The following is a 23,097-nucleotide window of genomic DNA, read 5'->3' as shown; positions in this document are numbered from 1 at the left end:
ACGCCGTCCGTGAACTTTGAACATAGATAACTCATCTCGGGTGTAATCTCTTGGGGACTGTGTGTTGCTTTTAGTATAGTGCAGCCGCCACGGAGCGCGCTGAAGTGCTCGTTCCGTTAAGATGTGTTTCTGGGGAGTCAAAGAGCGTTACCCTAGCCGTTGAAAGGCGCTTCCAGTTTCCGTATGGAACGGAAATTGAGCGTGCTGAGTTTTTTTAGAAAGCTTCTTTGGAGTCTCAGGACACGTGCTTGTTTCCATTCTTTGTCACTTACCGGACCTGCAATTTTTTGCAAAGAAATAATGGCCCTGTACATAATAAGCGACGCAATCGGTCCGGCGTACACAATAACTTGCGGGTAGTTTTGGTTGCGCACTTGCGCATTTGTGCTGAAGCTAGTCTCTTGAGTACGTTAAGCCGCTTGCGTCAACTAATTTTACAGCTCGTTAATAACTGCGTACGTGTGAAGCTGCTATGATGCTATGGAGCTGGGAGCGGTAGCATTATAATATGACAAACTGGGTATCATGAGTTCAGTGCTTAGGCTAAATGCTTTCTGTCTGCGAAGATTGCGGTTATTTTATCTAAGCGGTTCTTAACTGTATAATACGACCGCACAGTCACATTGTTTTCCCGGCTTTTTCAGGGCATTTTAATTATGTACGACGTCACAAACATGGACTCGTTCAACCACCTGTCCTACTGGTTCAGGAATATCGAAGAGGTAAGCGCAAAACCCTGTCTTAGTTTTTGGTGTTCTATATTTGCTGTAAAGTGTGGCTCGCACAGTGCAGCATCGTTGTCACAATTGGTTCATTATTTCGCCCTAAGGACACGTAGGTGGATTTTTTTTTTAAGTCATGTATTCTTTGTGTCAAACGGAGAGCTGTCCAGGTGCCGTGCTATCGCAGAGAAGAAGGTTATGCGCGAGGTCGTTTTAAACGTTTCCAAGAAGGCGTTTCGAAACGTCGTATAGGCCTCCCAGTTCACTTTCGGACTATCTGTGACTCACCCTAAATAGGAATTATGTATGTATAGCAATCCTAAGCAGTGTTATATCATGCACTCAGACTCTTTGGAACAACCTTTGCTAGCCCAAGTCTTATCCTAATGTAACCTTTCATGCCCTTAATCCTACGTTGGCGCTTGTGTGCTCGGTTCAAACAGAATCGCACCAAGTCTGATCGAGGGGCGACGCGCAGAATCGATGTTGTACAAGGATGTAGCCCTTAACGAGACACTAGATAGAAAAAATATTTTAGCCGTATTAGTTACTTAGTCTACTGCAATACAAGAAAGAAAGAAAGATAGAAAGAAAGAAAGAAAGAAAGAAAGAATTGGGGAAGAAGCGTGGTAGTCATAAGACGCAAAAATGGGAGACGGGCGTCGACGACGCCTTGAAGTTCCCTCGCCAGTTCGCCGTGACGTCGTCGATATTTAAGCTGTCCGCTCAGGCACAGTTATTGTTTTTCGGTAAAGATCGAACGTGTTGTATTCTGGAAGAGCCAAAGAAAAAAAATTTAGCTAGCTTCAAGAACGTTTTCTGAGCGACAACTGTCTATAAATACGAAAAAAAAAACTCACGACAAAAAAATACGCTGACGTACCGGCGTTAGACGGTTCGGCGCAAAATTCCAGAAATGCAAGATCGGCTTTTATTTTACTTTGTACAATAATCAACGTATATTACTCCGAAATTAACGAAACTGTCGTTCTGGTAGAAAAAGAAAAGGAACTTTATCAGGCTAAACTCGTGCAGTGTTTCTGCTTTTATATATAGCGTCCCTTTGACGCGGGAACTGCAACACGTCCCAACAGGAATGTCTGCACGGGGACGCAATGTCGGAGGCGCGCCTTCGAGCGGCCGCAAACCTCGGCATAGGCGCCGGGGGACTGATTGCTGTTGATCTTCCGCTCGCGCTTTCTTTCTCGTCGCGGCGCGTGTTGTGAGCAGCCTTTCCTGTGATCTGCACCGCCGCCGCGATAGAGGCTCTGGTCGCGGCTCGGCAATCCTCTTAGCATTACGAGGGCCGATCCGCATTCCGGCTCGTGCGTGAGGCTTATAGTCGCATTCAGCCCGGGATTTGCTTGACAAAACTCCTCCCCGCGCCCCCTACATAGCGGGGGAGGCCCACGTTCGGCGTCACCCGCTGCATTGAAGGTGCTGTCGCCCGAAAGCTGCTTGGTCGCGGCGTTTCTTTGGGCTCGCGGTGCCGGTAAAGAGGATCGAGGACGAACACACTGAAACGTTGTTCGCAAAGAGGGCGAGTCAGTCTCTCTTGCATCACGGTGCTCGTGAAGTCGGGAGAACCCAAACGGTGGCGTCGGGAGCTCGCGCCTCAGTCTAGGGATGTAGCCGCTGTGGTTCGTCGGAATCAAAGACTGAAAAAAAAAATGTTCGATTATTGCAGATTTCGATTAATTAGGCTGAAGAACGGAAAAGGAAAGCGTTCGGTCACGTCGGCTACCATTATGCTACATCTGCTACATGTAATCGTGGCCTGCTTATAGGCTAGTGACGTTAGCGATGGCGGTATGCCGCATACAGACAGGGTTACCATAAAGTTATACCGCACACCGTCGTCATTGCAACACTTGCCCTTGCGTTTGCTATGTAGGCGGAACGCGCAGCCTATGGTATGGAAGGGAGGCGCAGCTAATGGTCATCCAAACAAGCTGTACCGGGATGGCAACCCAGCTGCGTCGCGAGCTGTCTTGCCTAGTGGCAGATGTATTAAGGGTATTGCAGTGAACGAAATATATAGGATCTTGGATTGTAGCGCGAAGGGACACGGACACAGACTAGAGGCAGACAGGACGAGCGCCAACTCTGAACTAAATTTTTATTGAAACAAAGAACACACACACACACACACACACACACACACACACACACACACACACACACACACACACACACACACACACACACACACACACACACACACACACACACACACAAACACACACACATATATATATATATATATATATATATGTATGTATGTGTGTGTGTGTGTGTGTGTGTGTGTGTGTGTGTGATTGCAAGAAAACCGCAGCATAAGAACATGGCAAGGTATAAAGACATCAGTTAAACATATCAGGAGGTAGGGAAGGCAAAAAAGGCAACAACAAAAAGACACTAATTCAGATAAACCACACGTGTTGTGAAGATACTGAAATTCGCATTCTAACAGAGACAAAGATGCATGGCTAACGCAAGTCTCTCCTAATCTTTTGATGTGGAATGCCTCGATTATTTCTCGTGTGGTTTCGCATTTGTGTCTTGAAAGAATTTTTGTGTCTTGAAAGAATTTTTGTGTCTTCAAACAAAGGTTTACAACCGCAATTCAAACAATGTGACGCTAGATGTGGAGCATTCGGTTTGTTAATCGAATGTATGTGTTCTTTTAGTCTAATATTAATGCACCTGCCGCTCTGTCCAATGTAAGTTTTCCCGCACTTGAGTGGAATCTGTTAAACTATACCAGTGTTACAATACTTGTGCCCTTATACCCTTGTAACACTGGTATAGTTTACTCAAGTTTACTCAATGGACGGAGTATATATATACATATATATATATGGTGTGAGAACGCAGAGTGGCCCTTGTGCCCTTGTTTTCTTGCTCAGTTTACCCTCTGTGCTCCCCTTTCCCCGTTCTTATCCTCTCCCTCAGAACGCGTCACCCGAAGTGGTCAAAGTCCTGGTCGGGAACAAGTGTGACGCGACGCACGCCCGCCAAGTGGAGAAGGACCGGGGAGAGAAGGTGGGAACCCTCTTCAGTTGCCGGATAAGAACTCCGCTATAAGTCAGAGTTCAGTCGTCGTGCTTGATGTCCGACAGATGTTCGCACCGCTTGTAAACATACGGTTTGATGTCAAATAGACCCAGTGCGAAAGTTGGAACGCCATCACCTTTGCCTCACTTGTACATACAACGATCATATAGACCGTTTCATCGGGCGAGGAGGATAGGGCGCGCGGAGGGCCTTTCCTCCTCTCTGGCTTGGGCGATCCGGCGCGGCGCTGCTTGAAAGTATTGCTGTGGCGTGCTGCGGAACGATTTCGCGATGTTTTAGATGTTACTTTGTGAAATTTACGCAATGTCCGTTCATATAAGGTCGTCAGGGAAGCCTTTCAGTGCATCGGTAACTACTGTAGGCAGAAATATGTCTTGAGGGCGCAAAAATGTGACGCGCATAATCAGCCGCGGTGTACGCGCATTATCAGTCGCGGTGCGTGCATGTGTTGCTTACTTTTTGCTTATATAGATTTTAATTCAACAATCAAAACCGGCGTCTCTGTATTACCAGCATTACATGGTAAATCAGCTCACTGCCTGATCGATTGGCGTAGGGAGTTAAACATAAGAGCGCATGCTCGTGCACGGCCAACTTAAGGCAACCACGAAACATCTAAGCGGTAGGCTCTATCAAATATTTGTGATACACCGGCATCATTCTCACGCTTTTCAAGTCTAGTCTGCTTGAAATTACCATATGTCTACGCTAGCCTTGCTGCATGGGGCCCATGGCGCTGCTCAACACAGCGATCACTGCGGTTGGTGAGCCAGCACGATACATATATAAGCTGCGTGATAGGGCATTGCCTTTTTGCCCTGTATACAGCCATATATGAGAGGGTTCGCATAAAAAGAATGCGATGGCTATTTTTGAGCGCAAAATTTTCGTAATACGTGTGAGTGCGTCGTGGAGAACTGAACGAGCACAACCGAAAAAAAAATTGGTTATCATCCTCTTTCTCTAAAAAGCAAGAGAAAACGGGCTAACGCCGCACAACGTTTATAAATATATAACCGTTGATGCCGTATGCTTGGACCATGCGCTATATAGAGCAAAGATATCTGTAATCCAGCACCTACTACTGCTTAGGACGCTCGCGCAGTTCGTAAACGGTCGCTTTGCTGGACAAGCTTAATTCAGACTGTAAGGTATGCTGCTATTACTACCCAAAACTGTTTTATTCATGGGTGTAAACATCATCCATCCAACTAAGTAGTCACGCAATGTAACCTGCAGCGAACAGTTTGAACACTTGTCAAACAGCACAGCTCCTATCGTAGCAGAACGCTACCCACGCTGTTACGATCGTCGCGTATGTTTCATGGCTCCTAAACCGCAGCTTAGAAATAGAGGATAATACTGCAATAAGGTCACATTAGTTATTGGAACATTCAGAAATACACAATTGATCTCCGAGGCTGATTGTATATAGGCTCAAATATGCGCTCACACATCGCGCTGCGTGTTCCGTCCACCTCAACGCAAGCAGAAATTCCGGCCATGACGCATTAAACCACTTCAGCACGTCTCACAGAACCGTTTACCACGTAGAAGACGCACGTCATACTAAACAGACCGCACGATCGCGAAAACAAACGCCAGAACATAGCCTCCTTTATTTAAAATAGAGGAGGCTATGGCCAGAACCAACCGCCGAGCGTATACCTGCCATGCAAAAGACCGCTTTCACCCAAGCCAGTATGGCGCTGCTCATAGGCGGCGCCACTGCGTTCACAATATGGCGGCGCCTACGAAAAAACGGTCTATATGTTCTTAACATTTCTTTTCTTATTCCTTTCCCGCCCTCCTCCGCCTAGGGCTTTTCTGTCCCCTATCCCCTTTCATATGCGGAGTAGCATGTTAAGTACGGGCCTACATAAGTGCGCCGGCCGAATTCTGTGCATTTCAATAACGAGCTTCTCTCTCTATCTCTCTCTCTTGATAATTATAACGCAATTAATCATTATGAATATTGTTCGCATATGTTGTACGTCTCTAAATGGTTGGTACTATGCGTAAGTTGACACTAATGGGAAAACACTGAGTTAACCGAACTGGCGAATTACACTTTTACGAATTGAGAAGAGTTGAGCGTCTTACCGTCATCGGAAACTTTGTGCACCCGAAATAACGCATAAACAAAAGGCTGCAGGCGGCGCCACATTGAAATTCTCGCACAAGCACCCCGCGACGTCATAGATGTTCGCATCGCCCTGGCGAGCTGATAACGCTAATCGGCTGATAATATAAGTGACCAGCACTCTGCGTTCGAAAATAAAAGCTCAAGCTTCCAACATCTTGTGTATAGGTTTACAAACAAAACAATATTATAGTATAAAATGACAACACCGCGACATCTTTGACGTCGCGACGAATTCATCGGTACCGTAATGTCCGAATAATAACAAATGAAGGGCATTTGGTGCTAAAAATAAGGAATCTTGTTCCACCAAAGAAATGCTTAGAGGGGACTGAAATAATTATAGCAGCTAACAATCCACAGTTACTTAGTGTTTATATTTAGTCCTTCTTTATTCACAACGGCAGTCGATGACTATCGTATAGCACGTGCGGGGACAGCCACGTTGCTATACGTGGCTGTCGCTCAATGTTGACAGTTCACTGAAGGTCGGCTATCCCGAGAGAAAATAACGCAACTGCTTCGTGCAACCCACGTATCAGCACCACGTTACACGGCGGGGCCTACGCTTTCGAAACCCTGCGTCGAGGAGTCGTTGACACCGGCCGACGCGGATCGATCCGGAGCTAGTTATTGCGTAACTATAACTGTGTACAAAACAACCAGGAGAGCTCCTCCCTTCTATACACGCGTTGACATCAATCGCGCGAGGCCACCGCGATATACGGGCGATATACCCGTTCGGGGAAAGAAAAAAAAAAAGAATGTCACGCACGCGGGGCTCGTGTGTTTGCCGTGCTTTTATACGTGCTCGGCGCACGCGACTGGCATTCCTACTCGCTGATATGGAGCACGCGCGGTTGGCGATAACGAGGAGCACGTCAGAGGGTTCGGGTCACGAAGGTCTCTGGAAAGGACAAAGCGAGAGAAAAGAAAAAAAAAAGAAACGAAAAGAAAGGGCGAGTGCAAACGGGCATGTGTATATATACTCTATTTCAAGCGCGTGAGGCGAATCGAAAACGAACGAGCTATTTGGTCTTTTTCTTTCATGTGATAGGACGCGCAGGTATATATATACTGCGAGGCATCGTCGATTGGTGTCACTCCTTAGCCGTGTTCTCGACTTGTCGCAAGTTTTCATTTCCTTTTCTTTCATTCCTTTTCGTTGTTTTTTTTTCTTGCTTCCTTAAAGCTTTTTTTTTTTTTAGATGCTTCTCAGCAATAACGGCAGAGCCTGGAAAACAAGCAAACGAATGATGTGCTTCTGCAGAGTGCAGCATTTGCAGTATATTTAGATAATCGCAGTACACAGACCCCGATAAACGTGATAAAAGACACACAAAGGCACACGTACTTACGTGGGGTCGCAGCTGTCTTGTCCATTAACAATAAATAAACCCGCCTAGGGAATTGACCTGTACGAAGGTACGGACGCTTCGCTGTACCGCACGCGTCTCGCTGCAGGGCACGAGGTGGCAGCTCAACGAGGGCAGCGTTGCTGCTTGATGTATGAAGCGTCTGTGTTCCCTATATCTATGCGAAGGTGTATAGACGGGGCGACTATAGCACGCTTACGAGTGCTAGATTTGAGGCTGCGCGGCACGTGCAAGACAGGTTCAGTTCGTGGGCGCCGCTGTCTCGGTTCGTGGTAAGAACATTTGCTGACTTGGAATACGGTGTGACGTGGAAACGACTTATTTTGAACCATTTTCGAGGTTCATTGATGTGTGGCTGTAAATCTAAATTACTAGGGACATTTGTTCCATACTGCCCGAAGAAACGATGATGATGAATAGTGTAAAATTGGGGAAAAGGAAGACACTCTATAGGGACAAAAATTTTCTTTAGATTGAAAGTACTATGCGGACGCGGTGGAGTCACCGCTCGCCACCGTGGAGTTTCGTATGGAAATTACTATAGAGGGAAATTTGGCGCTAGAGTCCACGGGAGTTGTGCAAGCATGGTGGTGTAGGCAACTAGAAAGTCCAACAGAACTACAGCTGACGCTAAGTTTTCTTTCTTAACAGAGTGACCACGTAAGCAATGTTTTTCTTTTCTCTGCTACGTATCCTCTGCTTGGGCAGCGATGATTGTCTTTTATGCCTCCTCGGGGCGCGCTGTATAACGGACGACACGTGGGGTTCGCTATACACGCTTGCGTTGGTTGCGTAGAAGGCCTGGCGCTTTGCAGTTCGCGTCCTAACAAGTGGCAGAGCTTGCGCTACTTACATAATGCCCATTTTTGGGACCGCTACATCCGTACTTGAAAACACAAACAATTTGCTACATTTAACTTGCGGGCGAGGGGGAAGTCCGGATAAAGTATTATAATCAGCCGCGCCCAACGACTGGTGTGCCTTACGGCATGAAATCGTTGGATTATCAAATGACGGAACTATTTACTCTCCCTCCAGGGATAGCCTATGTAACGTTACAGTCTCAGTATCTTATCACCATCGATGATCTAATCAGACCTCTTACAGGTATAACCGCCGAACTTTATTGTGTAATCACGACTGACCGTAAATGTGTTCGTAAAAATGACTTTGATCGAACGTGCAGCGCCATTTCAAGGCCAATAGAACACCAACTGGAATTTTTTCTAACAGTGTGTGTCACTTCTGGCTTTGTCGATTTCATTTTCAACCTGTTTATAAATAAGAGCTGCACTATTACTTGTTTCCCGGCAGGAGCAAAGCAAATATTTCATATTTTGGCAAAATGGGGGCCGTCTTTTGGTGACGTGTACCAAAAACTTGAACTTTGTAGGTTCCTTATGTGCCCTGAAAGCAATTACTGAATACTCGCCTTCTCCCACTTTTTATGCGTTATACACGGAATTTGGTTGTTTTCCCCATGTATTTTCGGTAATCTATGTGGGACACGGGTATCCATATTTATTCGAAGTACGAAGCACTGTTATGATTGACGAGCGATAAATGTTTATTCTGTCTAGGTTCATTACAGCCTTTGCAGAAAGTTACCCGTTAAAGCGTTCCAGGCTGTCATAAATATTTCCCAGACTCCTAAAACAACAGCATGAAATACGGACGTGAAATTCCTTGAAAATAGGCATGAAACGAGAACAAGGTAAAAGTGGGAGCCAACATTTCGACAAGTGGACCTTGTTCTCGTTTTTCTCATCGTCTTGAATTTCCATCTCCCGCCTTCCCCGTGTTTTCCATTGCAAATAGGGAGAATTTTAAGCGCAATGCGTTGCGAAACTCTGAGCTTACTGTTTTAAATGCAAATGTTGCGGATAATTACTTTTTCTACGTGTTCTTGTGCACCTTACGAGATTCGTTGTTTGTTTCTCCTGTGTCCTCGGTGAACTGAACGAGGCATATTGTTTATATCTGCAGGAAAAGTAGGGGTGGGATATGGGTACCGTGTAGGCAATGTTCCAAATGGTTGGTTTAGTGCGCCTTTTCCAGTAGGATACGCATGTAAGTGCTCCACATATACCGTTATTAGTCTGTTTTACGAGTGTTGTAAAACTTAGACGGTTGCGCTGGCATAACTACAACTGAGGTCAAATTTTGCGAACACCAGGGTGAACAATATTCCAAGTTTTTATGCGTTGGTAAATGCGCGTTGATCAAATACAGCGTTAAAAAAATTGTGAGCAAGTATTCTAAAGTATTGCACTGCTGTTACTAGCTAGGTCTCCCAATGTCCGAAGAGAACTCTGCGTTTCAGATATTTTATACTTTGGAGGAATGGGCAGTACGTTAAGTGCAATGTGTGGCGTAGATTTAACGTTTCTGGCGTATTTAGAAGCGTTACGAATAATTAGTGAATCCTCTTTTTTTTATCTTTACTTTTTCATGCGTGATATAATGGTTCGCCTGCTGTCCTCACTGAACTATATTTGGCTACTGTAAGGACTACGTAATGGATGGTGTGTAGGTAAATTTCAGAATATATGAGTAGTTGGGGCTTTCGCAATAAATTACGTATGCAAGAACTCTAGAGTTTTATGAGCGTGTCTAACGAGTGGGAAAGAATTGAGCCTGCGGCCCCGGCAGAACTATAAACGCCACTAAGACCAAGTTTAGCTAAAATTGGTGGTGCGCTATGCAAACTCTGTGCGAAGTTAAATGCGAATGGATCAAACACAGTCTTTGCACAAAAAAACGTTATTCAAGTGTTAGAGCGTGTGACAGATATCAGCTGTGCTTCACAGTGTCCCGGCATAGCTGTAGGTTACAACAGGTTTATATTTCGTGGAAAGGGGAGGAGGGTCATGGTAAGTGCAATGTGCGACAAAATTTTTGCGTTCCTGGTCCAGTTGGAAACGTTGCAGAGTATTGAACCGTCGTTTTATCCCCTCTGTGTTCATGCATCATAAGACGTTCCTGCTTGGTTTCAGTGATGTCCTCGGTAAAAAAGGCACGCTGTTTATATTTGGCGAACATAACGGGCGCGTCATGGGCAATATGTAGGCAAACTTCAAAGACAGGGGACTACTGTATTTACTCGATTCTATGCACCCACTTTTTTTCACGATCGCGATGCCCAAAGCGAGGGGGGTGCTTAGATTCGAAAAATCTAGAATGTCCCCCCCCCCCCTTCCTCTTTTCGCTGCGACATCACGACGAGACGGGTGCGAGAAATAACATTTTATTTTGCAAACATTCAAAAGAAAAATCGGTGCAGACAGTGAACCCACCGCTTGTGTAGAATGCTCAGTCACTATCACTGCCACTCGAGTTCGTCGCACCGCTTAAACCGCTGTTCTCGGTATCCCACAGCAGGTCGTCTTCCGTTCCGTCGAAGTTGTTTGTGATCGAGCACTTCTTAACTGATTTGACCACAACGTCCACTTGGACCCTCTTCCACGCGTCCGAAATCCACTTTGCGATGGTTGATAGGGACGCTTTCTGCAGCTTTGCCGTCGGCGTCTTCTTCCCGTCAGGGTTTCGCACCCACTCTTCGTACTCCTGTCGGAGATTGGCTTTGAAGGGCGTGTTGACTGAAACGTCGAGGGGTTGCAGCACTGGTCATGCCACCCGGAATCACAACCAAGTCACTATTGATATTCCGAAGCTTTGTCTTTACCTCCGGGGTCAGGTGGCCGCGAAACGCGTCCAACAGAAGCATCGACCGCGTGCCTGCAGGTCCGCCGAGCAATGATTCCAGAGTGAGGAAGCGCGTTTGGCGGCCTTCGCTACGCATTCTTCCTAACAAATAGGGGGGTGCTTAGATTCGCATACAAACTTTTTCCCCAACCTTCTCGCGAAAATAGAGGGGGGGGGGGGGGGTGCTTAGAATCGGGGGGTGCTTAGAATTGCGAAAAGACGGTAGTTATGGCATTTGCAGTAAATTACGCATGCAAGCGCACCGGAGCTTTATGAAGGTGTTTTACTAAGAAATCAGAATTTATCCCGCTACCCTGGGAGAAATGTTAACTCAACCGATATCTAGCGGTGTGTGCATGGGGGAAACGGAGAACGTCATGGTAAAACCTATCCCCAAGTAACATGTGTGTTGGTGAATTACAAGTTTCAAACGGAACAGTCATAGACGAGGAACATGTTTAAGGTATGCGATATAATTACAGGAAACTCAGTGAAACATTTATTGCAACTGTCCCAACGAAACAGCTTCGCTGGAAATCGGGTTGTAACTCTCCAAGGTCGCAAGCGTCTGCTGTCTTTTTTTTTGTGTGTGTGTTTGTGTGTGAATATCGCAAGTCATGTATGTACTTATGCTGTCGACTTAAACAACAAGTACAATTCTTTAATTATTAAGTTTGTTTGTAGCAAATGTGCAATTTTTATGTGCGCTGTACTGCTGCTATTGTGCGGGATCAAAGACCTCTGTGAGGCACTCATTGCCTTTTGTTCCTGCACCACTTTCAGGTTTTGTGTAGTTGCAATAAATAACTGCGAATTAAAATTATTTTTCGGACCCCCATGGTTCACCATGTGTGATTGATAAATAGGTCTATATCTTTTAAGTGTAAAAATAAATGATAGACGCATTCCCTGCCCCCCCCCTCCCCCTCCGCCATTCGAGCAATAGTTTGTACGCCACTGGGTGGCTCTATGTTCGTCGCTGTCTGTCGCGATCATCGCCATAAGCGGAATAATGCCTATGCTCACATGCATTCCCTCTCCTATACACCCCCCTTTCTCTCTCCACAATTGGCGCAGATGGCGGAGAGCTTCGACATTCCATTCTTCGAGTGCAGCTGCAAGCAGAACATCAACATCCAGGAGGCCTTCGTCACCCTCGCCAGGAAAATCCGCGAGCAGAGGGAGCAGAGGGTGATCGTCACTCCACTAGTACAGGACCCCCTCTTTTGTTTGCTTTTTAGTATTACTTGTTTCTGCCTTGGTTATTCTGTTTCTCCCCTCTCCCTTCGTTAGTGTCCCTTCGCCTGCCTGTGTTTGGTTAGTCTGACGTCCTGATGTAATTTGCTGACGTACGCCACTGCATGCTCAGTCTGCCGCGCTATCACCTTGTCTGAGTAATTAAATCAACGTAGGCGGTGATAATCTTATGGCGCAGTAAAAACGCGTAGACGTCCCACTCAAATGAGAATTTGTATGGATGCGCCAGTCGATTGCGTTGGCTGACGTATAGCGTCAAGAGCGGGATGTCAGGCCGGGAACGCGAACTTCTTTCGACACGGGCGTCTCTCGGGAACTACGTTTGGTGCGCGGAGGCACCGTGGGCAAACGCAGTGCGGTTTTCTGATCGTGGCTCGTACTGAATTCTTATGATATCGGAAAGGTCGAATATGCCGAGAAGCGCCGGAGACGTTTATAAAAGTTTGGAAAGAAAAATGCTTTGCAGTGTAACATCTCACAAGTGCCGCAAAACTTTTTATAGGATACTCTAGTTGAGTCCCGCCACTGTAGCCCCTATCTCAAACTGTCATTCCCTATTTCCTGTAGGGAAATAAAATGAAATAAAAGTAAGTGAAAGCCACTTTCTACTTAGCTGCACTAACTGGCTCAAGCCAATGAAAGGTAATATAATAGTTTCTTTCTCTTTAATTATTACCGAAAACGCGAAATTTTGTGGGAAAATGCCAACTGGAAAAATATAGTGTGGGCATGGTATGCTTCCTGAGGATTGGGTCAGCAGGCACAGAAGATTCTCGCCGAGGGCGTTTATTACGATGATGAAATAAATGATGGCTTGATGAGATGAATGGTCAGGAAAACTGTCCTTGAGTTTACATGGTGACAGGTCGGAGTTGATCAAGGTGGCGTCTTCTTGGTAGCCCAGTGGGTATGGCGTTGGGCTGGGGTGGATGTCAGCTCGAGTTAGAGGGGTGGATGTCAGCCGCGGCGATCGCATTCCGATGAGGGCGAAATGAAAAAAAAAGAAAGAAAGAAAGGAAAGACGGTCGTGGGCTTAGATTTAGGTGCACTTTAAAGAAACCCTATGTGGTCAAAATTAATCCGGAGTCCCCCCCCCCCTCCCCCTCCCCAACTACGGCGTGCCTGATCGAGCTTCTGGCACGGAAAACCTGAGAATTCAAGTAATTTTTCTGAGTAAGATTAGCCGAGGCCGCACAGTGTTATCTGCTCCTGCTGAAGAATATATACCCGATAATGCTTCTTTTGCGGCCACTGTTCCAAGCTATAATGTTGAAGTTCAAGAAATTACAATATATTGTATAGCTGCCTGTGTAGATTTGAAACAAGACAGAACAGTGCTGTTCGATCAACCTCATTTTTTTTTTCACGTTCCCGCCAAGTTCTTAGGTATACACTATACACGTCAAACGGCTTAGAAACACGGAAGTCGTAAAAGAAAGAAGTAAAGAAGTAATGTCATTGCTATCAACAATTCTTCTGCGAAACAGCAAAACTCAGACCATACCCTTCTTTGAAGGGATCAGACTGCGTCGAGAATTCTCGCGAAAAAAAATATTCTTTCAGCGTCACCGAGTTCCGAAAACATTTTCCGCCTGCAGGGTTTGTGTATGTGGGAGAGAGATCGACGCCGGCACCTTTATATGCATCATGTTCAACTACTCAATCATATAATAACAATATTAACAACGAGATGAATGGTGATATTTTACGAGGCGCCTCACACAGCAAATCGTTGAAGGACAGCTGTGCAAACTATCGCCGACCAAAGCAGGGGGTCGTGCCTCACTGATCGCTCGCATAGCCTGCAATTTCTCGTACTGCACGGTTTCCTCAGGGGCGCCCGAGTTTTCGCTCGAAAGCGCCGCAACAACTCGTTCCACACGCTTGGAAAAAACACCCTCAATAGGCTCGCGTGCTTTGAAGCGCGCACTCGCTATACAAAACTTGCTATAAGCCGCAAGCACGAAGGCTCAGCCAGGGTGGTCTCGACGTCGCGAAAAAAATGCGCATAAACGGCTCGAAAACAAAGGGGGACTGCTTGGCGCGCCAAAGAACAACCGTTAATAGGCAGCCAGAAATTCTCGACCGATTGCATGCAAGCTATAAGAAAGAAAGCGAGAATGGGCTGAAGGGCTGTAAGACCGATCCAACAGATCGCCGCCGCCGGTTTGTGCGCGCGTGTGTGGTGGGTGGGTCTCAATTGTTCACGACAATGAAGGTAATCGCCACGCCGGCGGGGCTAATCAGTGCGCGACCTCGGCGACGAACGCGTATAACCAGCTGGTTTCCAGCGGCAGCGCCCTGATGACTGCGCACCGACAAGAACAATTACCGATCAAAGACGGGGCGTGACGCCGGCAAGCCTTGAGGGCCGAGCGCCTCGGTAGCAATGCCTCCGACAGCCGACGTGCGCACTGCCACTAATATTGCTGCTCGGACATCGGCCGCCTCTGTTGCGGGTATCGAATTTCTCGGTGCCGCCTAGCGCGCGACGCTTGCTCGCTCGCTGCCCCCGAGCTGCGAGTGGAACTCGAGGCATGCATGCCCGGTCGTCGCGCGCGATGGCGCCTGTTACGGGGCAACACCGCGTTCGGCCCTGTCGTACGGCCGCCGTCGCTCCGGGCCAGCGAGCTGTAATTTGTCCTCTGATTGAAAGGCAATACGTTGCTGCTACCGGCTGCTTTCTCGAGATGCCTGCGCACGCATAGTACGTCAATGACTGGCGCTGGGCGCGCAATGCATGGTTGCGAGTGCCAGTCGATAGGAAATGCGAGCTGCGCGGCAGGCAGGTATTAAGCATGAGGGCAAGTACGTCAGTTTTTCCTTATTCTTGCGTTATGTTTTGGTTTCCGTTTACTCACCTTTCCATGCATGTTCTTCGCTGCCTTATGTGCTAGTTTCGTTCTTCTCTTCATATATATATATATATATATATATATATATATATATATATATATATATATATATATATATATATATATATATATATATATATATATATATATATCCAAGCCAAAACGTCTACACGTATTTATAGGTTTACTTTTTGATCTATTCACTGCAGTGGAGTAGCCAGGAGAGGGGTTATTCCCACATAACGCTTAATGAAATGACATATAAATCCCTGTGGAGACAACAGCAGAGGTTTGTGAACTAGCGGGCGATAAAATTCCCCCTTGAAACCAACGTCCGCCAATAGAACAAAACCCCAGCACCCCCAAATGAAGCCCCGCCTAGCCACTGATTCACCGACCTTGTTCCATCACGTTTTCGGTCTTCGCGTTTTTGCAGGAGTTACTAATTGAGGCAACACCTAATTAGTATTGGAACGATATTACAGTTGATAGTTATATATATGCCTGCAAAGTTTACTATCCCGTTGCTTCACTGCCGTACTGACCATTATATGTTGGATAATATGAGAAGGCGGAAATAAATGTTGGTCGAATACTAACTTCTCGTTCCTTCAAAGCTTGCCCCCGTACCACATGCGCATGCGCATGTCGCCCTTCGCCGGTCTTGGGTACGGTTACGAGAGCGCGGTGAACGTCCTTGTATATGCTCCACGAGCCAGTTTCGGTTTCGGTGTACCCCGGATGTGGATGCATCATGACGTGATGATACACCGGCTCGAGATCGGCCACTACAAGCGAGCACAGTCAGAAGAAACACGTGCAGCGCTCTCGTTTACTTTTTTTTATTAGTCACGTCATCATTCTTAGCCTTACTGCGACACGGCCGAAGTTTCCCACCGCATCAGACACGGACAGCAAAAAAATAGACACTCACAACGCTAAATTAAATATACACTCGGCGATGTCGTTGTATATTACTGGTACGCCGGGAGACTATAAGAACACGATGCCACCACATCAGCGAATTTTGTTGTGTCATGACGTCAAGATAATGCCAGTGATGTCAAGTCAAAGATTTTTTAGACTAACGGTATATAGAGTCAAATAAAATTTATTTCTTGGGCGTTTTCCAACCTTAACACTTTGCTAAGCGTCATCTTTATTTTACTTTCGAGAAGCGCAGTTCTTGCAACTTTTAAAATGTGCTGTCCCATCTTAAGAGCGCCTTCCCGTATATACCGTCATCAAGCAAGTGAAGTGTTGAGTGTCAGTATAGGCGAGGCACGACTTTTCGGTGAGCCCGGTGTAGTGCTTCGACACAGGTGCGTGCAGCTCGGGTTGCCAGCTTGTGTCTGCGCCATCCGATCACGCGACACCCCCGCTTCTCGGTGTTATCGTTCGCTTCGGTGGCGAGGTGTTTATGGAGGTGCGCTTGCATCGGCCTCGCTGGCAGAGGGGTTCCCAAAAAGCAGGCGTGGCGCTCTTTTTTACGTTCAACGCCTGTCTGCCCCGGCCCGAAATATCAGTCGGAAAGATTAGGGCTAGCAAGAAAACATTACCCCTGCAGACGGAGCCGGAACAGAGCGTAAGCGTATTCCCGGTCTCTTCGCAAAGCAAACAGGCGCGGAACGAGAGACGAAAAACATTCGTTTTTTTCCCACTAAACCGAGAGATAAGAGAGGGGCCCGAAAGAGCGGTTATTTCGTTTCAGGGTCAGTCAACAATGCTGCCACTCCAAGCTGCTGCAGTCACCGTCTACGGTAAATGCCGAAACAGAGGTTTGCTAAGCCGCACCGGCGTCATACGCATTCATTGTAAACACGGAGGCAGCGGAGGCAAGCAACGGACGCGTTACCACGCGATCAAATATGGAAGCGCCCATTAGATCGCCGCGAAAAGGGTCAATATACTGGCTGCGTGAACGGCAGCGTTGTCGAATTATGCAGGAACCTTTATATCTTGATCATTCCAGCACAGTGTATCCCGTACGCAGTTTCACTCTTGTCTGGTGCCCTATAACATAGTGAACACCTATATAACAGGGCTTCGTGTTCGTTTGTTTTTGTCGCTAGGAATTCTCTTGGATTAACGTATTATAGTATGTATTGGAACATATTGGCAGCAAACATGTTGCCGGGTTTCTTGACAGCGTTAATTAGTTGTACGAATGAAAGGATCTATAACGTGAAGCGCATACTTCCAGTTATTCAGCAGTGCGGTATACCACACGCAGCATACGGTTATTTTCATGACACTACAAAACCTAAACGGCATTGAAGAGAGACACATATGTAGAACTCAGCGCAGTCTCCGGCAGAGATCCAAAGTAAACGGAAGTTCGTGTCACGAGAAACGCAAGAGATTATATAAGGCGCCGATAGTCGAGATTGACGTGCAGGGTCTGCCGGTGCGGAGTGACCCCCCGAGAGAAATGTTTTTATTTTGCTTTCCCAGCGCTTGATGACGCTGAGATTCACACTGTCTTCCTCCTTCTCTCTCGCGCAGCCGGGCAAGTTCGAAGACAGCGACCGTCTGCAGTGGGAGAAAGCCGACCTGAACCAGAACAGGCAGCCGCCGTCGGCGCAGTATCGCTGCAACTGCTGAGTAACGCCCTCCGTGAATTGCAGCCGTTCTTCCCTTGTCGTCGTCGCCGCCGCCGCCGCCGCAGCAACGTCACCGATGCCCGACTTAATTTATTTCCGCATCCCCGCCGCCACCGCCTGCTGCGTTTTCCACTGCGTGCTTCGACGCGGACCTTGGACTAAACGCAGGGACACGACGCTGACGCCGAGAGAGGGGAGAGGGCAACACGGAGGATCGGCTTATCACGGCGTCGCCCCCCAAGAAGTGCAACGACGCCCTTTCGGTTCCCACACTGGCGCTATGTGCTACACGCCGCAAGGACGATCCTGGAAAACAGAGAGAGCTCGGGCCGCGGCACCGCGAAAGCGCGTTCACATGTGCGCGCTTACGCTTGATCTTTTTTTAGTTTCGTAAGCGTGGAGAAGCCGGTACACATCGTGCCCCCTGTGTAATATTGACGAGCTTGTTGTAACGAAACTTTGAAGTAAGGGTGTTGGAATGGCCAAATTACCGGATCAGATATACCGAACGCGAAACCGAATGCCGAGTTGTGTTCTATCTCCAAATGAAGAGAAAGCGACATGGAGTGAAAATACGACTAAATGGAAAATGTTGTGTTAATAACTATTCTTCATGCCTGAAGTTGATTCAACTGAGCAGCTTTGAGATGAGCAATAAGTTAAACGTTATTGCATTTCCTGGTTGGCACAAGGGAAACTTAATGACCGATGGACGATGTGCATGTTTTCCTTTTTCCTTTTTTTTTAATTAGGCTCCAGCGTCGGCCATAGCCGAATATTTGGAAATATTGAACATCATAATCTTCAATCGAATGTACTACGTTTGCAAACATAAGTACTAAATTCGTTTTTGAAATTTCTGATATTTGTGCGCCCTTGCTTTGAAGTGAGAATCACATGGAACTTTTCTGACGTATTTTTTACGTGCCGTCGGCATGAGTTTGTTTCACTCCATGAGGTCATGCACGCTGCAATCAGGCTAAAAAGAAAAAGTGTTCCTCGTGGCCGCCGCTTTAATTGACAACGAAGTAAGACACTATTAAGTCCTTATTGTACAGTAACATACTGGTACACGTGAGACAAAAAAAGTAACTGATTATAGCTACAGTTACATAACTAAAGAATGTAATTGGTTACAGTTGCCAGTTACTTCCGCACGAAGGTAATTGAGGAATTACTCAAAATCAATCGATGAGCAAAACGTGAACAAGGTGAATGCAGGAACCAACGTTTCTACAAGTGGAGTTGTCCTGTCTTGCCTTCTTGGCCTTGTCTTCTTAGAAGAAGACAAGTACACTTGTCGAAACGTTGGCCCCTGCATTCACCTTGTTCACGTTTTGCTCATCGTCTTGAATTTCCATCTCCCGCATTCCCCGTCTTCTCTCTCAAAATCAATCGATTACTTTTACGTTACTTTCCGCAAAACCTTTTCACACCGCTGCACATATAACGGAAACAGAACGAGCTGGCCTGGCACAATCAGTGCGTGCTCTGCAGCCCTACCCTGAACTGAGGGTTCCTCTCACACTGCTCTCGCCATTCAAATATTATTAATAAATAAAGACTTTTTACTCTCTGCAGCCCTTCCGTACGTTGCATAGCTTTACTAACAATTGCGCTTCTGAAATTTCATCGGTCATAGCCTCTCGTTTTCTTTCTTTTTTTTTTTCATCAGGACATGATCGGCGACCCTGGAAACTCGCTTGGTGCGCGCTGGGGAGTAGGGTGGTGTTGCGACGTACGAAAATCATGCGCGCAAGACTGTCGTTAGTCATTATCTGCGTCCCCTGTGAAGCACAGCCCCTCGCGGTTGCTCAGCTTTGAAGAAGATGCTGCCGTTTGCGCCAATGAAAACCTGTAAAAATCGACCGTAGGTTATATCCTGGCATTATGGTCCTAAGGGGCCGTCGCAATTGAGACATACCAGCACCGGTTCAATTCGTCGGAAAACATCTGGTGGATCGTTATCATGAAACAAATATTGAGCTCCAGGGTTTGCCTGTCTGAATTGGCTGCTGCATTACCTCCCCCCCCCCCACGCCTTCAACACACACACACAAACCCCCACACACCAAGTTTGGGATTGTCAGAAGTGCTACAGGTTGATTTTTTTTGTTTATTCGATGGTATTGGAGATGCTGCAAACTGTCGTCGCCGGCTTTTGGGCAACATTTGATTGTCGCAAGAGGGGACGGAAATGTCATGAAGTGACAGGGAAGAAAGTACGAACATTTTAGCCCCCACGCTATTGACGCGTTAAGACACTTGCTATACAATGCGTACAAAAATGTACAGCATCGTAACGAAGTGTCAAGCAGCAGCACCAGTCACGTGCTCAATGGACTTCGTATGCTTCTGGCGGAAGTACGCGTGCTTCCGAGTGCATGTGCGCATGAAGAGAACTAGACGTAACGTTCTTCCAATCGAAGTCTGCGGCGTGCGTGTCCTCGCTGAACCATCAGATCATGGTTGAAAGGTCTTGGCTCCCTGCTGTAGCCTCTTCCTTGGACGCTTATCCCATGGACACTTCTCACGGAACGAAGTTGGCCTTGGCGTTGTGCTCGCAAGAAGCGGAATGACAGTTTGCGTTAGGCCGCGTATAACTCCGTAATCATTCGGCGCTCTTCACCTCCGGTCACGTCGAGCCTCCTTTGCGGCACAGCATATGCATCAACGTTGTTTACGTGTTCTCAATAGATCATAATGGACTACACTATAGGCGCGCTGCTGAGTGTCTGTGCATGGTCTCTATCAAGCATTATGATTACAGTGCAGTGGCATTTAGAAGATTAATAGCATTGGGCGCAAAAAACGAAATAATATAGTATGTTGATTATGTGGACGATTGTATATGCCCGACATGGAGGACATATGGTTCAGTCGCACTTCGGCATCAATGGCTTCCCCCAGGCAAGACTTATGAATCGAAAGTGTTCACTCCCGAGGCGTCTTTAGTGAATGTTGTTGCTTGCAAGACATTATAAGGTCTTTGGTTCTTCTGCATGCACTCAAGCGCAGTGCACGCTGTTATAGTTTCATTGTCGGCCGAAGCCAAGATTTCCGCCGTTAAACTGCGGGCCGGTCACCTTGGAATTCCTATACTTACCACCGCGTACGCAAAGTGCACGAAAGCGAAGCGACCACGCAGAGAATCTTACGACCAAGCAAATGGCATTGAATTATGGCGTATACGGAATCAAATCAGCAGCACGCAATATGCAGGGACCCGGTTGCAACGAAAAATACGAGAAGGCCGACACGCCTATTCGTAAGGACTACAACGCCGACGACATAAAGGATGACGCACACGCCGTTTTGCGCTAACGTCCGCCTTCGTTCGTGCACCCTCGGCAATTACAGTTTGTCGACCGAAGAAGAACAGTGGAAGTCTGTAGGCTGGGGGAAGCTGAGCTATGGCAGCGCGTTCGGCGCATAACGCTGCCGCCATCACCGCTTAGCAAGCCCCACAAGAAAAGTAGCTCATAACATTGCGTTCCCGGCTGAAGTATAAGCATGGCCAAATGACTGCGACGCTCCACGCAGGTCAAAGTGGACGGAGGGACAGTTGTCGCTGCTCACACGAGCCGACAACTCTCCAAGTAATCAACGAGCGACTTGGAGTTCTCGCAAATAACGCATATAACTGGCCTTGTCGTGATTACGCAGAATAGTTGTTATTGAAAACGTTATACTTAACCGGAGGAGGCGCAGCTGTGCCACGCGCGAGATACAACGTGGCGCTGACAATGTGTACCGTAAAGTTTGTTATATACCTGACGTTTTTCCGTGTGGACCATTTTTTGTACAAAGTGTGATACTGTTTGCGTACAATATGTCTGAAAAAAAAATAACAAAAACGATGTGGTCGGAGAGCCGCAGAGCCCATGTTAACTCCCAGCGACGGTGTATGGAGCGCATTCGCGGGCACAGGGAATGCGGTGCGGCCGCGATAGTCAAAGATTGTAAATACGTTTACGAATCTGTTTACGAGATTTTGTTGACGAAATGGGCGATTCGTGTTTTCCAGGCACATATTCTGCTTTCTTATGGTACTGCACGTAAAATAAAACTCAAACTGGACTGAGCTTTCGCTACGCTAAAGGTGTTGCTTTGATATTGTGCCAAGAGCCCGTATGATTAGTCTTTTCCCGATGGCTGTTTCTTAACAACGAGCGTTGACTGGCGAGGGGACAAGGTGACTTTTAAGTCGGGTTGGCGAGCTTTTACGACGAAGGAGCAAAGCTCCGCCTCTAGCTCATTACAATTGCTTTAAATGAACCATTTTAAATGTAGAAGCAGACTAATACTACGGCCTCTTGCGAAACGCGCTGGTCCTGCAAGGCTTTGTACAGACGTGAATTAAGCGGTAGGGCAACTTCTGTTTACCCCGCTGCATTTGATGGTGTTCTCTGTGACACTAAGCACCACTAAGCGTGGTGTGTTCGCAGGAAGTTTAAAATACCGGTAAAAAGAAAACGGTGCTACATTGCACTATGTAGGCGTACAGGTTTTTATCTTTTTTGTGCTAAAACAAGTAGTGAACCTGCTGTAGTATGCACTGCATGCAGGAAGGTATGACATTCTTAACTGTCACTTTATAATCGCCCTGTATATTCAAGGCGAACCGTGCATGCAAAACAAGAAAAGACTTGCCGGATAAAATCTTGACTCTTTATTGCTCTACCGACAATGCACGATGTAAGTGCTTGAATATAGCGAAAATAAGCTCGCTTTTTCATGTTGTATAAAAATACTGTTGTTCATGCCGGGGCAACTTCCACTTTAGTCGAAAACTAAGAAATTTACCAAATGACTGTATTCCAAATACCAAATTCTATATCGTGGAAAACTTTCTATTTACCATGTGTTTTGTATGTTTGGGGGCATAGAACTTGTTCCACAGTTTGTCTGATTACATCAATTCTGTCTTTTGCCGTAGACCTAGCGAGTAAAATCATTGCTACGGTCGATCCGAGCGTAAAGAGAACATGGTGACAGCATGTCTTTTTCTTCTTTTTTCCCCCTCTGTGCGATTTAGTTATTCTGTGTACAACATTTATTACTGGTTGTACAAGTGAGCTGAAATTTAATGGGATCTCTCCACTGAATAAAGAATTCAATATCTGCAACAATCGATAGATGGACTTTGTATGCGTCACTTCTATTCGCGGTGTCAAGTGGTCGCAAAATGTCCTCCAGCAGCCTTTGATTGTCGGAAAACTGCACCACTGACACACACGCGTTTGTGGAATACACACCAGTCTCTGCAGATAGCTTACGAGGACCTCGATATCTTACGCTGTCCCTTAACTGTCTGCGCCGACGTTTCATAGTGCTTTTACCTCTTTTGTCGGAGGA

At 46.7% G+C, this 23,097-nt stretch overlaps 1 protein-coding gene across 2 annotated transcripts in view; it reads left to right on the top strand.

Moving 5' to 3' along the window:
- Positions 1–22,875, top strand: part of LOC142582994 (ras-related protein Rab-8A-like) — a 153,721-nt gene extending 130,846 nt beyond the window's left edge. Inside the window, exons 4-7 of one of the 2 annotated variants that reach the window (XM_075693207.1) lie at positions 645–722; positions 3,678–3,767; positions 12,102–12,215; positions 17,642–22,875. In XM_075693207.1, the coding sequence (XP_075549322.1) occupies positions 645–722; positions 3,678–3,767; positions 12,102–12,215; positions 17,642–17,740 (381 nt within the window). In that variant the 3' untranslated portion in view covers positions 17,741–22,875. Of the gene's footprint in view, positions 1–644; positions 723–3,677; positions 3,768–12,101; positions 12,234–17,641 lie in introns of both variants that reach the window. The other variant, XM_075693206.1, reaches the window with a different exon arrangement.
- Positions 22,876–23,097: the final 222 nt, after the last annotated feature.

This window comes from Dermacentor variabilis, chromosome 5 (assembly GCF_050947875.1).
Source record: "Dermacentor variabilis isolate Ectoservices chromosome 5, ASM5094787v1, whole genome shotgun sequence".
NCBI classification, from domain to species: Eukaryota; Metazoa; Arthropoda; class Arachnida; order Ixodida; family Ixodidae; genus Dermacentor; species Dermacentor variabilis.
This window is presented reverse-complemented; position numbering and strand designations above follow the sequence as displayed.